The 15,729-nt window shown below is 39.9% G+C and overlaps 3 protein-coding genes across 3 annotated transcripts; all 3 read right to left on the bottom strand.

Moving 5' to 3' along the window:
* Positions 1-669: 669 nt before the first annotated feature.
* Positions 670-3,044, bottom strand: eIF4H2 (eukaryotic translation initiation factor 4H2). The gene is made up of 2 exons (XM_017144983.3): positions 1,913-3,044; positions 670-1,536 (listed from the first exon to the last, which is right to left on the bottom strand). The coding sequence occupies exons 1-2, from the start codon at positions 2,869-2,871 to the stop codon at positions 951-953; spliced, it is 1,545 nt and encodes a 514-aa protein (XP_017000472.2). The 5' UTR covers positions 2,872-3,044; the 3' UTR covers positions 670-950.
* Positions 3,045-11,149: 8,105 nt separating this feature from the next.
* LOC108059594 (neprilysin-4-like) lies at positions 11,150-12,986 on the bottom strand. The gene is made up of 2 exons (XM_017144942.3): positions 11,952-12,986; positions 11,150-11,896 (listed from the first exon to the last, which is right to left on the bottom strand). The coding sequence occupies exons 1-2, from the start codon at positions 12,984-12,986 to the stop codon at positions 11,150-11,152; spliced, it is 1,782 nt and encodes a 593-aa protein (XP_017000431.2).
* Positions 12,987-13,710: 724 nt separating this feature from the next.
* LOC108059595 (neprilysin-4-like) lies at positions 13,711-15,729 on the bottom strand. Its single transcript, XM_017144943.3, has 2 exons — positions 14,644-15,729; positions 13,711-14,583 (listed from the first exon to the last, which is right to left on the bottom strand). Exons 1-2 carry the CDS (start codon positions 15,673-15,675, stop codon positions 13,822-13,824), a joined length of 1,794 nt encoding a protein of 597 aa, XP_017000432.2. The 5' UTR covers positions 15,676-15,729; the 3' UTR covers positions 13,711-13,821.

The following is a 15,729-nucleotide window of genomic DNA, read 5'->3' on the forward strand; positions in this document are numbered from 1 at the left end:
AGAAGGCCGAAAAGCGGCAAGTGGCAGGGAAAAGCTAGGAAAACCCGGCAGCAAATTAAAAAGAAATTAAGCCAATTTGCCTTTACAAGCCCAGGATGTGCGGCTCAATTTCAGGCCGCCGCGACTTGTTGTGGCTCGTAAATCTTGGCCCATAAATACCAAGGGCCTTCTGCTTCCGCTTCTCGCCTCACTTGCCACTTACCAAACGTCTTCATTTCGGCGTAAAATTCTTTAATCTCATTCAATTCAATTAGTTCGAGTTGACTAGTTAATGCCGCCGCGCCAAGTGTCCGCGAATGTCCTTAGTGTCCTTTTTGTCGGAGGTGAGTTATCTGTATCTTCCTGCCCCCGACTTTATCACCGAGCATTAACTTTTGCAATTTATGGGTACTCTAAACTGGAGTGGCCAAGGGCAGCCACGGGCTTATGGTTATCGTGGGCTGATCAGCCGCCAATTAGGTAAATAACCTTTCCTGGTTGGCCACTCATAAATAAAACAAAATTAGGCATAGTGATTTGGGTAAGTGCTAAAAATTTAAAGCTGATTTTCGTTATTTTACAGCGACAAAAAGAAGAATATGCAAGATGATCGTGTGACCGCAGGTATGCCCTGTGACTTAGTAGTTTAGTATTTTTATTGTATTGTATAGAAATTCATAATCAAAATACTTGGTTTCTTTAAATTATAATTTATTTGTATGCCCAATGAAAGCGTAAGTTTTGGCTTTTACAACAATAAGATTAATTTTGAATACAATATTAAATGCAAGGGCTTGCGATTACAGTCCAAAATTTTGAAAGGCAAAACAGCACGACCAAACAATCACTGGTTACAAATTTAATAAAAATATAAAGTGCCTAGTGAAAAGTTTATTGAAAGAACTCGCGCCATTCTGAGATCCTAGCCTGCCATCTCAGAATGGTTGAGTTTTAAAAGTGGACTGTGCAATTTAGTCGCCGCGTACGCCAGGATCCGGATCCCCGGGGGCAGGTCCTCCGAAAGTATTTGAAGCACCCAAGGCCGTGTTTAGGGCACTCACATCGGCATCTTCCAAGTCCTGGCGTGGTGAGGAAACCGGAGTGGAATTATCATCGCGGGGCTTGGCCTTTCCAAAAATCAGAGCAGCCTGTTTTGTTTCAGCCAGTGAGTTTATGGGCGCAGTCACTGTCCTTGGTTTTAGCACCAATTTGGGTCGATCATCATCGTCGAGTACCCCGAATTGATTGTTCGAGGAGGGACCGATGGCCGATGATCCTGTTTCCGGGACTCCTGCTTCAGGACTCTTGTTTTCCCTGCCAAAGTTTCCACTTCCATTGGTGTTGCCATTGTAGCTTCCGGAGTTCCCAGCATTATTTGGATTGTAGTGACCACGGCGGTCGCGGTTGCGATTCTGCACAAAATTCGTATAGTTGCCGTTTCCATTTAGATTACCATTCCCAAAGCCGCCTCCTCCATTTCCGTTGAAGGTCCTTTGAGGATTGCCACTTCTTACAACACCACCTCCTCCGCCGCCGCCTGTGCTGTTGTTGAAAGTGCTGGAAATTTATTAAAGATCAGACATTTATCATTATTATTATATAAATATATTTTCTTAAATTTTAAATCATAAAGAACTCGCGATTTTGTTACTTAAGCTAAAAAAAATTTACATGGCACTCATCGTTATTGAAACTAAATATTTCTGTTAACTTAAAAACGTACAATCAGTATTACAAATTATAGTTATTTATAGTTAGTTTAATTGCAAATCATAAAGAATTCGCGTTTATGTTACATACGCTAAAGAAGCTTCTTTCTAAATTATTATAAAAAATATTTTACTATCTATAAATGTTTGTAGTGCTTTTAAATTATATACATTTATTTTGAAATTCATGTAAAGGCCTAGGTGAGGATGATGATACTACCCACCGATTGAAGTTAAAGTTCCGGTTGTGCTGGAATCCTCCATTGCTGGACGACTGCTGGCCCTCGCGGTCATCGAAATTGGGACGTGGAGCTCCTCCCTGATAACGATTGCCATTTCCATTACCGTTGCCATTACCATTTCCACCACCGCGATCACCTGCACCACCACGATTGTTGTTATAACCACCGCGAGTGGTGCGATTGTAGTTCATGGACATTGTGCTCTGGGTGGGGCTACTGTTGGACATTTGGTGGTTGCTGCTGCTCCGCGTTTCCCTCCTCCGATACTGATGGGATCCCACGCTGTCGTCCCGCCGATAGTTGCGTCTTTGGTAGTAGGGATTTCCATTGCCGTTACCATTCCCGTTACCACCTCCTCTTCCACCACCACCTCCTCTTTCTTGACCTTGGGAGCCACCTGGTCCTCCGGCACCACCCATGCTGCTAGAACCCGGTGCCTGTCGACGATGATCAGCTATATCGATGCGCAGAGGCGCTGAAAAATTATCCAACTTGATGCGTCCATTGCAGGATAAAGCTCTCTTCAGTTGAGCCAATGTCTCAAACTCCACATAGCCATAGCCCTTAAATTCGTCCGTCTCTCGATCCTTGATTAGCCGCACATTCTTCACCTCAAAGTCCGAGAAGATCTTCATCACATCGCCCTGAACGAGACCCTTGGGCAGATTGCCCACATAGGCGATGAAAGGAGGTTCCGTGGGCACTTGACGCTGACGATCGCGATCTCTGTTGTCACGATTGCGAAAGTCACGAAAATTGCCACGACTATCGCGGATATTGCGATTGTCACGATTATCCCGATTGTTGTCTCGACTGCCGCCGCCACCATCTCGATTAAAGTCCCGATTATCGCGATTGTTATTGCCAGTATTATTGCTGTTGCTAGTATTGTTATTATCACGGTTGAACTCGCGGTCCCGCTGGTTGGATCGATTGGCCATGGTCTTCGAGCCCTTATCACGAACCTTCAAAAATATATGCACCTACACACTAGACCAGTTTGCACCTCAAACCTCACACCAAGGACACACGGATCACCAAACGCTGTACAAAAAGTCCGGAGCTTGATTTCCCAGACGCTGTTGATAAGTCTACGCGAGACGAGGGACTGGGCTCGGAGCTCGGGAGCGTTAGCTATTTTCTGACAGCCCAGTGACACTAGTTTCAATTTCACTCGATTGGATTTAATTATATGATCTTTCAGTAATTCAAATACATTTATTTTTCCAAAAGATTTTATTTAATTTATTCACTAAACAATTATTTAATATTTTAAAGTACCTTATTAGTTAATTATAAATATAAACTCGAAATCTTTACGAGTTAAAACTAAAGAAAGCCGAAAAGCATGCACTGGTAAAAAAAACGCATAGTAAAATCAAATATTTTTTTAGTTGATTTCATTTACTACTTTTCATAGTTAAATCAAATAAATAAATCATTGATTTTAATAAAAAGCATATTTAAACCTTCATTTAAATATAAAAATAATAAAATCGAAGGGAATTATATTTGAAATGATATTACTGATGTTGAAAACCAAAGTCGCAATAGTAGTTTTTAGTATTGTAAATAGTAAGTTATATACATAGCTTAATCAATGTTTTTTCTGATCCGGTTAAATATTTTCGCAATTTATTTTGAATAAAAAGTTTATTTGACACAATTATTTTGAAAGTCAAGATTCAAATAATATTAAATTAAATTTCCATAAAATGTATGAGTGAAAAGTAGCATTTTTAGTTTTAAAAAGTTATATGTGTTATGGATCGTGTTAACTTTACATTTAAGTTGAACTTATCCTCTCGCGCGTAACATGGTGCGATGGATCAATGGGTAAGGCATCTACCTCTGACGCGAGAGGACCCCGGTTCGAAACCGTCTGAGGCAGAGTAAGTAAAAAGTTTTTAAGAAGCGTATTTAACATTTCCTTAACATTTATAAGAACAATATTGTATTAAAAAAGTTGTAAGAATTACTAATCACAAAAAAAAAAAAAATAAGTTGTGGTGTCAGCGGGACTTGAACCTGGTACCCCCGAGCACAAAATAGTATCAGAACCTAGCCCTTGACCCCTGAGCCATGCCCATATTATTTTCTATCGAGGCAGAATGCTCTTTTAAGTTCACAGTAATATTTTTGATTGTAATGACAATAAATAACTGCATTTCAAAATTAAAGTAAATACTTTAGGCGCTCACTCGAAAAAAAAAACAAATTTGTAAATTATTATTACAAGATTCTGGATAAAAAAATAGTCAAATCAAATACAAAAATCTTTGAATTTACTATAAAAATATTTAAAACATTATTAACTATGCGCCATATACGATTTTACTATTTTCATGTTAGGATCTATTTCGCTGGGAAAAATAATTGAAACAATGGTAAAATAGTGACATTTACCATTTTTTTTTTACCAGTGTGTATAAACTTCCAAGTTTAAGTTTTGTTATACCTTTGTGGAATATTTATTAAATAGGAATTGATATTTAATAAATTGTAGGTACTTATTCAATATTTTCTCGCTTTAAAAATAAATTCTAATACTTTAATGTAATTAATTTCCTATATAAACAGTTTGTTTATTTCTTTGTCTCCATACAATTTGTTTAAAGCCAAGCAGATTTTAATGTGCAAAATGGAAGGGGTCTCTTTGCCTGCTGCAAACTGAGCTCTGCGTTAAGGTAAACCATAAATGATTAATTACGGCGCCAGGCTCCAGACCCATTCCCCTTATAATATTTCGCAAAACATGTGTAAGCAGCGGCTCCATCTTCTCCGCCAGTTTGTGTTTGTTTTACGGATAACGCCAACAAAAGCAGCAACAGCCAGTACATGAAAAAGTCAACAGTAAATAGTGCAGCCAGGCAGCAACAGCAACAGCAGCAGCAACATGATGCACATCAGCAACATCGAGAGCACAACAGCAACACCAAACAAACGCTTTCTGTTTGCCCCGCGAACTCATGACTCATTTTTGTACATTTGTCAAATTTTGTGCCATACATCATTTTAAACAGTTTGGTGCGGGGGAAGGGGCTAAAGGTTGCCTAGAGTGAGGGATCACTGTATTTTAGCCACAGCCTGGCTTTCATTGAAAACCCTGTCTCTTTCTATTTTTCCCCTACCATCTCTCTTTCTCTGTCTCTCTATCTATTCATGAAAAACCTTGCCCCAGTGTTTGAAACGACTCAACGCATGAAGCCCAAGATAAATCGCCAGCAACACGGAATTAAAAACTGATGTAGCGATTAATTTATCACTTGCAGGCAGTGCACTCGAAAAATTGTAGCTAATTTTAAAGGACTCTTTGCTCTTACTTCTTGAAATTTATAATGGTGAAAAACTTAAGTTACTAACAAAAAATTTTATCATAAGCTAGCTAAAACTATTGCTAATTTTTGTTATTGACAAATCCTTAAATAATTTGATTAGATTAATTCAGATTTTTCTCCTAAATTATAGATTTTATTTTAATATAGTTATTTTAAATAAATATTTGGTACAAATTCTTAAAATGATAAAAAGAGATTTATATTTAAAGAGGTAGCCATTTTTAGTTAATTTACCACATTTTTTCCCAGTGAATTCACAAGAAGAGTTGCAGCTTCTGGCAATATTTAACTAACAAGTTGCAGTGAGCGAGTGGACACACAGAGGAGACGTTTGAATGGATCTATCCGAATGGAATCGAAGTGCACGGAGTTGGGCAGTAAATAAATTACGAGCAGCAAATAAACGCGCTTCATTGCACCATCGATGGACAGTAGTAGTAGTAGTGGCTATAGGACCGTAGAGGTGGAATATCTGGGGGCCAAAAACAAGGGGAGATGTATGGACAAACAGAGACAAGCAAACGGAAACGGAAACGCTTTCAGCTGTCGAATTTGTATGAGCTAAAAGTGCCCATTCTCCATTCTCCATTTCGCCAGAGAATCGAGAGAGCTTTTGTTGTAAGCGCTCAATCATTTGATTGTTGCAACTGCAAAAGGACTCGAGAGCTCGAAGCTCATCGATCAGAATTAATAAAGATTTGGTCCTTTCGGTGATTGACTGACTGACCCACCTCGACCAGCTGCGATTTTTCCAAACCCCCCCTATAAGAACTTACGAATAGAGCATTTGTTTCTAATCGGGCAATCCCACTTGAATGGCACAGAAGCGTAAACGATTTTAGTATTACACAACATTAGCGAAATTAAATTGATTTCGAGGCTGTTATTGGAAGCACCACCCACCATCCTTACACTCTATCTTCATCATAATGATGTAAGCCGCAAGTATGCAGCGTAAATATCCTTATACCTCCCCCGAATTCACTCCATTAGTGCACTTGTAGTACCTCACATATCAAGGATACATTTTTTCGGGGGGTGTGGCTGGGTCTGCTCACTAATCATATTAAGCGAAATTCATACGTCGCCGCATTTATGCGATTTATCCAGGACCTCTAAAAATAACCAAGAACCAGCTGGAGAAAAAAAGATAGAGAGGTAGCTACACAGAAAAGAAATTGTCAAAAGATCAGATTGATATGTGCAGGTTAATATAATAGTTTTTTAAGATCAAGATCAACATAATATTGATATGAATAAGGATATGTTTATCTTATTTTACAATCTTTTTTCAACAAGTAATACATTTGGTATTTGGTTTTTTGAAATAATATAATATCAAGTTGATATGTTTGAATTATAAATTTGATATTAACATTAATCATTGAAATTAACATATTTCAAATCAAATTTTTTTCTGTGTGGAAAAAAAGAAAGAGGGGTAGCTACTACTAGCTATTGTTATGACTCGGTCTGGCAACATTTTCCGTTGTCGTTTAAACTAATTGAGTGTTACAAATTTTATGTGCAAAATCTTTAAGCTAAATTGAAATTTGTTTTCTTTTTCGCCCCGCGCGCTGTCGTACATTTTCCACACATATGATGTGATGTTCACTACTATCCCCGTAAACCCACTGAAACGGGTGTATCCTATCCGTAAGTGAACCCATTTAATGTTATGTGCATATTCTCGTTGCTCTCATACCCGCAAGTGCGTTGAACCATTTTAAAATGCCCGAGTTGAGGTATGTTCACCCGGTTTTTGTCCACGAAATATTGCCTACGGGGTGGAGTGGTTTGCCTTTGGGGTTTTTCCTTTCCTTTCCGTTTTTTTCGGGGGTGGGTAGGTCGCGTTCACTTTCATTTTCATAATTGAGGTTGAAGTTCGCGATGAAATATTAAGTGTAGAATAAGCAAATACTTTTTTCTAGAGGTTTTATGTGTTTCGTTAAAATGAGCAATTTATTTGTTTATTTCGTTCTCAATTTGAATTTTTTTGTGTTTTTTATAGGGTTTTTGGGTGGAAAACGGGGAATATATTTATAGAAACCACTACAACAAAATGTAAATGTGATTTCTAAATTTTATTTAAATTATAAATATAAATATAAATATATATCTAAGATATGCTTTGCTTTCAGAATTGTTTAGGAGTTATTTCAAACAATAATTTTAAGAAATGACAAATACTACCCACTCCATTTGGCTGCAGTTCCCCGAAGCATATCATGTCAGCTAATTAAACTGCCAACGGAGTGTATTCTCAAAACAATTTACATAATTTACGATGCAAGACAATTGGCAGAGGATTGCAGGCCAATAAACAGAATTGCATATGAAATAATGCCGAGGATATTTGTATGAATTGTTTGGGCCAAGATAAGCAGAACAGAAAAAAAGGGATATTTGCGGATTCTCCAAGCTGGCGACTCTGTGGCCAAGAACAGAAGCCCACACAAAGTGTGGGTCTAGAATAAAGGGCCAAACTATCGTCTGAGATTTATCATTGGCCCGGTCGTATATCAAGTGTTTTGGCCAAATAATATAATATATGGCACTTGCCAAGTTCGCAATTACCAGCAGCAACTGTCGCGGCATTTTGAAAAATTAACATGCAAGCCATATATATAGTTCTTGGCTCTATAGATTTATGCCAATTTGATACTCCTAGTGATGCTGATTTATGGCTTTTCGGCTCTTTTCCACGCTCCAAAGAACTTTCGGCGGGGCCCCATAAATAATGCCGGCGATCAAATTGCTACCTTCATGTGTCGATAGTGCGGAAAGTAGAAGAGAACTCGGGGCAGCCGAAGAACAGAGTTCCTTGCCTTTGTTGTACTTCCAATTAAGGCAATTGATTTTAATTAGACCACGGCTTACCATAAACATATTCCAAAGAAATTATTATTAAACACGCGACCCTCTCGAGATCTGCTGGTTTTACTCGTAAAGTTCTTCCTTAACTCACCTCGCCGCCACTCGAGAGGGTGTAACTTAATATTTGCTCTAGCCATTCGGTTCAATTAGCAGGAATTATATGGCCAAGTCGGGTCGCGATGCACCCTGCACAGGCACAGAGACATAGGAATGTACCCACATCTCGGGCCAACTGCTGCTGCTGACGAAGTTGGAGGAGGTAGAGCAACTATATTCCTTAATTGGCCGATATAAAGGGGGACAATCAAACACTGGGGGAAAATACCTATAAAATATTAAAGCTTTTATAAGGAATTTATATTTGCTGTAGAGTTTTTATCATCCCAAATCACACTAAATATTGAGAAGCGCAGAGAAAGGCATGTGAGCCGTTTTCTGTGCTTCTTAAAAATGTTAGCTCTTTAGCTTTTCATATTATTTCATATACTTCCCGTTTTGAAGCTTTTATAAGCAACTTATATTGGTTGTACAAGTTTTATTATGCAAAGAAAGACATTTGGGCCGTTCTCTGCGCTTGTAAAAAATGTTAGATCCTTAGCTTATCATCCTATTTCATTTACTTCCCGTCTTATGGTGCAATGAAATAATTATAAAAAACTTATACTTTTAAAACAGGATATTTCAATTGATTTCTTATAGTTGCCCCGTAGGTACCCATATTTTTTTTCGGTGCCATTAACGGCGACGTGCCTCAATTGAGGTGATCAACGTTAATTGAAAGCCAGCGCGGATGACTCAGCCGCCGGCTCATTAAGTGGCTGGGAAATGGGAACGAAGAACGAAGGCTGACGGAACTCGAGGCGATCAAGATGAAAAATTAACATTTCGCGCATCATTAAAATTCCAATAGAAGAGATGGTCGTTCGGTCGGTGGTGGACTTTTGCCATATGGAAATCGTTGACAAATGTAGCAACGTGCTCAATGTCTCCATTTTCATTTACATTTTCTTTTCTTTTCCATTTCCACATATCGCTCTTTGGTGTACTTGTTGTCCCTGTTTTTCTTGTCAGCTGCCGACCGCCTGGCTCATTTGTCGCCTTTTCCTTGGGCGGAGTGGGAAAAACAAATGCGTCAACACCGAATTTTCATTTGGTTAATGTGTGACTAGAACTAAAAACTAAATATGCCGCCTTTTTCCGAGACACATTCGAGAGGAAGCACCATCAGTGGAATAATAACATGAATTAATCAATTTGTCATGTTGATATTTGTTTGGCAATTTATTTTCCATGTGCGCAGAGTGGAAAGTGGAAGGCCCCATCGAACCGGACTGTGAGGAGTGGTTCCGCTCTCTCTGGGCTGCCTTACTTTATTTTTGGAACCACTCGGTGGTATATTTTCCCTATATTTCCCATATATGCGGCATGTGCATAGCCGGCAATTGTGGCCAGTAATTGATTGCACTACTTACACTCAGACTGAGCGGCTTCCCCGGGAGATTAGTTGCGATTCAATGGATAATTATCATCACAGATCACGGCTGCCACATATGCAGATATACTATGTACATATATTTGTAGATTTGTAGACATCCGACACTGAACTGAAATTGCCATTTTTGTCCCTCGCAAATCATTCAACAGCGCCAAAAACAAATAAGCAAATGAAGTGAGTCAAGGAATCTTAACTCATTTGGGTGCACTGAAGATAATATTTGAACTCTGTATAAATATTAATATTTATGAAAATAAATAATTTAAAAGTTAAATAAGAAATATCAAATTATTCAAATTAACTTGAAGTGTCAAAAGTTTGTATGAGTGTATCCTTAAAACATTATAAATAATTTAAAGATATTTTTAAAGTCTTAAGACAATGAATAAATTCAATCTTAATATTCCAAGATCCACTTAGAAATTCCGTTTCTCTTTCTGTGTGTAAAACTGATGATGATGTCACCTTGCTGGGGATATGCCATACCATATAGCGAACATCTCCATAAACCCATTAACATCTGGTGTGATTAACTCTTGGCTCTAAGCTCCGAAAGGGGTGCTCCTGTCGCACGGAATTTCTCACGGATCCGGAAGGGAAGGGTAAAGGGGGATAACTAATGGGTAGATGGGTGTGTCGCCATCAAGGTTCGGTATATACGAATGCTTTTGGAAATTTATGAGTTTCGCTTGAAGAGTATTTTATTGCATTTATAATTGTGTGAGTGTGTCTGGGAAATGGTGTCCCGCCCCCCTGTAAATGTTGCACATAAACTCTTTAACACTTTGCCTCGCCCGATGCAATTAAAAAAAGTCTACTTATTGAAGGGGAAGTGGCATAGAATGTATCTGTATCTGTAGTATCCCGTATCTTTGTCCCTGTTTCGTGCATTAGGGGGCCTAAAAATGGAATGGGTATGTGAGATACTCATGCTCCACTTCGGTGTTCCAGGGGCCACCGCATCATTTGTTTGCGCAACTTTATTAGACTCTCGAATTGCGTGTTTAGTTTTCCAAGCGATTTATGTGCACCCCACCCCGTCCAACGAGAGCGGGTGACGAAAATGTGGGAAACTCATCGGACGGAGAAAAGCCATGTGTGCCGCAGACGTGGCACTAACAAGTGTCTCTCCTTCTTACCACCCATCTCTGCCCCTGGATTCTTGGATCACTCGAAAGTGTCTAACAATCCGCAGCTCAAACTTGTCTGACCCCCTTACTTTGCTCCGGTCTCCATTCTCTTGAGAAACCTTTGTGTTTCTGACAGCCTCGTTGATTAATAAGCAGATACTTTAAATGTCGGAAAGCCTTTCACTTTAAAATAACGGTTTTCAAAGAGATTCAAATAAATAATAAGAAACTTTTTGTAGAGCTACAAAATTCTATAAGCAAAACTTTTAAGTTCTAATTAATTATAAATTATAATTATAAATAATTATTCAAATCTAAGTGAGAATAAAGGTGTTTTTATTTTATTTAATCAAGACATATTTTAAATTTTATTTAAAATTTACACACGACGCATGCCAGATCCTGCCGGACAACTGAAGGCCTGCAGGAATTCTTCGTTTCTCGATAAGGATGTAAGAGCTATTCGCTTAGCATCGTATTCGGAGTCGGCGCAAAAGATGTGAGTGGCTCCCAGAAAGAATAGCTGATCCGGCGACAAGTCAAGGCCTGGCATCGTTTCGTTAATCCTATCCTGCTTATGATCCTCTAGAAGGTGCTTAATGTGGCTTTTATAGGCAGAGAATGCCAGCCGCAATTTATCTCTTTCTATTCGTGTGTCAAATCTGTCATAATATATCTTACTATTTATGTGGGCCTGTCGCGCAACGAAACTACCCAAGGCCCCGAATTTGAAGGATACTGGCCAAGTGGGGTGGTAAACGGGTGGTTGCAAATATCTGTCGAAGTCGTAAAATTTACCCAACATGTGTTCAGGTGACTTGGACGATATGGGGAGGTCCATGGAGTGACGAGCGCTGTATCTACTGCTGTTAACAAAAAGGCGTTGAATGTTTATATTGGTGGCAGCGAAACTATCGTCCACTATTTCCAGGCGACCAATCTCCGAGATTACCCGATCCGCAAACGAGTTGACCTTGGAAAAGTTGAAGGGAAATTCCCACAGAACTTTTCGAGACTTGTGAAAATTGTTCAGCCGATCGGCTTCGTCCAGCGAACTGCTCAGCGTATTCCACACTTCCTCCACAATTTCGGACACTTCCAACCTTATTTTCTCAGGAATGTGGTTCTGTAAGAATATTATATCTTTCATTCTTAATTAAGTTTAATTTTTTTTTACTCACAGCCAAAAAGAGTTTGCTAAAGAGGAATGGCATTGAGATCTGCAGTTCATCCATGCAATACTGCTTTTGTTCTCCGGAGTTGCGGAGTTTGGCATCCAATGCGCGCAGCAGCTTCATGGCCAGATAATTGGCCACCGCCTCTGGATGACGGGCACACAATTTGTCCAACTCCACGAAGTAGAAATTACAGTCTGCGTCTTCCCTTGGTTGGTCCTTGTTCCAAACGATCTTATCCCCACCCCAAACGATCTCGAAGTACTTGGCCTCGAAGGCTTCGCAGTTTCCTGGTTGGTCCTCGTAATCTATGGATCTCGCTTCTTTCCAGAATGCAAGCACCCCGGCGATCACACCTGCAATTTTATCCTCTGGCAAATGAAAGGACCTTAGGTAACCGCTCATTCGTTCCTCGTCATTCGGTCTAGAGTTGACGTATTTTTCAAAACCCATCCGTGCGGCACGAATCTTGGGCTGAAAGGGAAATTTCCATTCGAAATATTCGTCTATCAGGCCCTCAGCCCCGTAGTTGATCAAGTGGGCGCTCATGTTGAACCAACTAAAGTTGGAGGCATTCCAATTGGCTCCATCCACCGCAGGAAAACCTCCGATCGACCGAATGAGGGTAAGATAGTGCGGATCAGCAGCAGGAAATGGATAGAGATCGGCTGCCAAACAGGCGTTGTAGAACCTTTGGGCCAGCTTTAGTTCCTTGGACACATTGAGGGACTCCGCCAAATCCATCTTGCCCAACAAATGTTCCATCCTGTCCTCCAGGTATATTGTGCTGTAGTCACCTTGCCAAGATCCCAACATTCTCCATAACAGGCGGGCGCTCCAGCGATAATTTCCACAGGAGTACTCGTAGAAGTCGTCACAAGGATCCACACTCAAGTTCATGCCGGATTTCATATCGTTCACATAGGACACTAGGTAATCACTTTCGTAATTGGCGATGACATTCTTAGCGCTCTTTGTCGGAAATATTAGTAAAAGCACGAAAATCAGTAGTCTAACTAAGTTCTTCTGGAATAATTCCATGTTAATATATGATTTGATACAGATTTGGTACGACCTTCTGTTTAAACTTTGGATCGACTGTTTAATTCAGAACTCAAATTTATACTGTCAGCTTTTTGCAAAACAATCACTATTTATATGCCCAAATTTTAACAGGGAGGGCTCCATTTTTAAATTATTTCAAAAGAAACTTGTGGAGAAAAAAAATACTTATGTACCAAAAAATGCGAGCCTGAGCGTTTTGCAGGGCCACAATTTTTTCTCTGCGATAAGTGGCATAGAAAAGTATATAACGTTCCATATTCCGATGTGATAAACGGCCTTGAATAAGCCCAATCCTAATTCAACTTAAGACTTCGATATGAACAAGAGAGAACGCTGTAGTCGAGATACCCGTTACTCAGCTGAAGGGAGTGCGAGGGAGATGTAGATATGCAGTTATCAAAGCTAGTGGCGCCATCTAGCGGCTGTTGAAATTTGTATTGGCTACATCTAGCGGCTGTTTCAATTATTGCTCATAACTTTTAAATAAATGGTGCGATTTAAAAAATGTTGATATATTTTGAGGTATTTTTAAACACAACAAAATTGCATTTATACTTTTTCTAAATAAACCATGGACTTCCAAACTAAAATAACTTGTTAATAGTTTTTTAAATTTAAGAAATATATTTCATTTTACTTAGCACAACTTATACTTATATGTGTAGCTCCCTAAATTGAAAGTTGAAATTTCCTTGACCTCTTGTTATTGTTTCCCCTCAGAAACCTTTCGACTAAAATTATTAAAAAATTATTAAAATGTAAATCAGGATCAAGGTGTTTTACTTTATTTAATGAATACAAATTTTAAGTTTTAATGTCTCCTATACCAAACAGGACGCATGCGAGATTCTGCAGGACAATTGAAGGCCTGAAGGAACTCTTCGTTTCCCGATAAGGAGTCAAGAGCTATTTCCTTAGCTTTGGGTTCGGAGTCGGCGCAAAAGATGTGAGTGGCTCCCAGAAAGAATAGCTGATCCGGCGACAAGTCAAGTCCTGGCATCGTCTCGTTGATCCTATCCTGCTTATGATCGTCTACAAGGTGCTTAATGTGGCTTTTATAGGCAGAGAATGCCAATCGCAATTTATCTGTTTCCATTTGTTTGTCATGTTCATCGTAATAGCCCTCATTATTTATGTAGGCGTGTCGCGCAATAAAACTACCCAAGGCCCCGAATTTGAAGGATACTGGCCAAGTGGGGTGGTAAACGGGTGGTTGCAAATATCTGTCGAAGTCGTAAAATTTACCCAACATGTGTTCAGGTGACTTGGACGATATGGGGAGGTCCATGGAGTGACGAGCGGTGTATCTACTGCTTTTAACAAAAAGGCGTCGCATAATTATATTGATGGCAGCGTAACTATCGTCAACTACTTCCAGGCTACCAATCTCCGAGATTACCCGATCCGCATACCAGTTGACCTGGGTAAAGTTGAAGGGGAATTCCCGGAGAATTTTTCGAGACTTTCCCCAAATCAAATCCGCTCCTTTTTTGTCCAGCGATCTGCGCAGACTATTCCGTACTTCCTCCACAATTTCCGACACTTCCAACTTTATTTTCTTAGGAATGTGATCCTGTAAGGAAATGATTTCTTTAACTCCTAAATTTTATTTAATTTTTTCTTTTTAACTCACCGCCAAAAATAGTTTGCTGAAGAGGAACGGTATTGAGATCTGCAGTTCATTCTTGCAATACTGTTTTTGTTCTTCAGAGTTGCGGAGTTTGGCATCCAATGCGCGCAGCAGCTTCATGGCCAGATAATTGGCCACCGCCTCTGGATGACGGGCACATACCTTGTCCAACTCTACAACGTAGTAAGAACAGTCCTCGTCTTTTCTTTGTTGATCCTTGTTCCAAACGATCTTATCCCCGTCCCAAACGATCTCGAAGTACTTGGCCTCGAAGGCTTCGCAGTTTCCTGGCTGTCGCTCGTGATCTATGGACCACGCTTCTTTCCGGAATGCAAACACACCGGCGACCACTTCCGAAATTTTATCCTCCGGCAACTGAAAGGACCTCAGGTAACCGCTCATTCGTTCCTCGTCGTTCGGAATCGAGTTCCCGTATTCTTCAAAACCAATGCGTTCGTAACAAAGCTTAGGCTGAAAAGGAAATTTCCAATCGAAATAATCGTCTATCAGACCCTCTGCCCCGTAGTTGATTAAGTGGGCGCTCATGTTGAACCAGCTGAAGGTGGAGGCATTCCAGTTGGCTCCATCCACAGCGGGAAAGCCTCCGATCGAACGAATGAGTGTGAGATAGTGTGGATCAGCAGCAGGAAATGGATGGAGATCAGCTTTCAGACAGGCGTTGTAGAACCTTTGGGCCAGCTTCAGTTCGCTAGACACATTGAGGGACTCCGCCAGATCAATACTGCCCAATAAATGTTCCATCTTGTCCTCGAGGTATTTTAAGCTGTAGTCACCTTCCCAAGTGTGCAACATTCTGTATAACAGCTCGGCGCTCCAACGATAATTTCCACAAGAGTACTCGTAAAAGTCGTCACAAGGATCCGCACTCAAGTTCATCCCGGATTTCATACGATTCGCATAGGACACTAGGTAATCACTTTCGTAATTGGTGATGACATCAGCGCCTTTTGTCCGAATTATTAGTATAAGCAAGAAAATCAGTAGACTAACTAAGTTCTTTTGGAATAATTCCATGTTTATGAACCGATTTGGTACGCTCTTCTGTTTAAACTTTGGATCGACTGTTTG

This window comes from Drosophila takahashii, chromosome 3R (genome assembly GCF_030179915.1).
Source record: "Drosophila takahashii strain IR98-3 E-12201 chromosome 3R, DtakHiC1v2, whole genome shotgun sequence".
Taxonomy (NCBI): Eukaryota; Metazoa; Arthropoda; class Insecta; order Diptera; family Drosophilidae; genus Drosophila; species Drosophila takahashii.

Excerpts from the sequence above, each read along its gene's own strand:
- LOC108059595 (XM_017144943.3), bottom strand. The coding sequence starts at position 15,675 with ATGGAATTATTCCAAAAGAACTTAGTTAGTCTACTGATTTTCTTGCTT. Across the intron at positions 14,584-14,643 it reads TCAGCAAACTATTTTTGGCG|GATCACATTCCTAAGAAAAT; the intron begins GTGAGTTAAAAA and ends ATTTCCTTACAG.
- eIF4H2 (XM_017144983.3), bottom strand. The coding sequence starts at position 2,871 with ATGGCCAATCGATCCAACCAGCGGGACCGCGAGTTCAACCGTGATAAT. Across the intron at positions 1,537-1,912 it reads CGGAACTTTAACTTCAATCG|CACTTTCAACAACAGCACAG; the intron begins GTGGGTAGTATC and ends ATAAATTTCCAG.
- LOC108059594 (XM_017144942.3), bottom strand. The coding sequence starts at position 12,986 with ATGGAATTATTCCAGAAGAACTTAGTTAGACTACTGATTTTCGTGCTT. Across the intron at positions 11,897-11,951 it reads TTAGCAAACTCTTTTTGGCT|AACCACATTCCTGAGAAAAT; the intron begins GTGAGTAAAAAA and ends ATATTCTTACAG.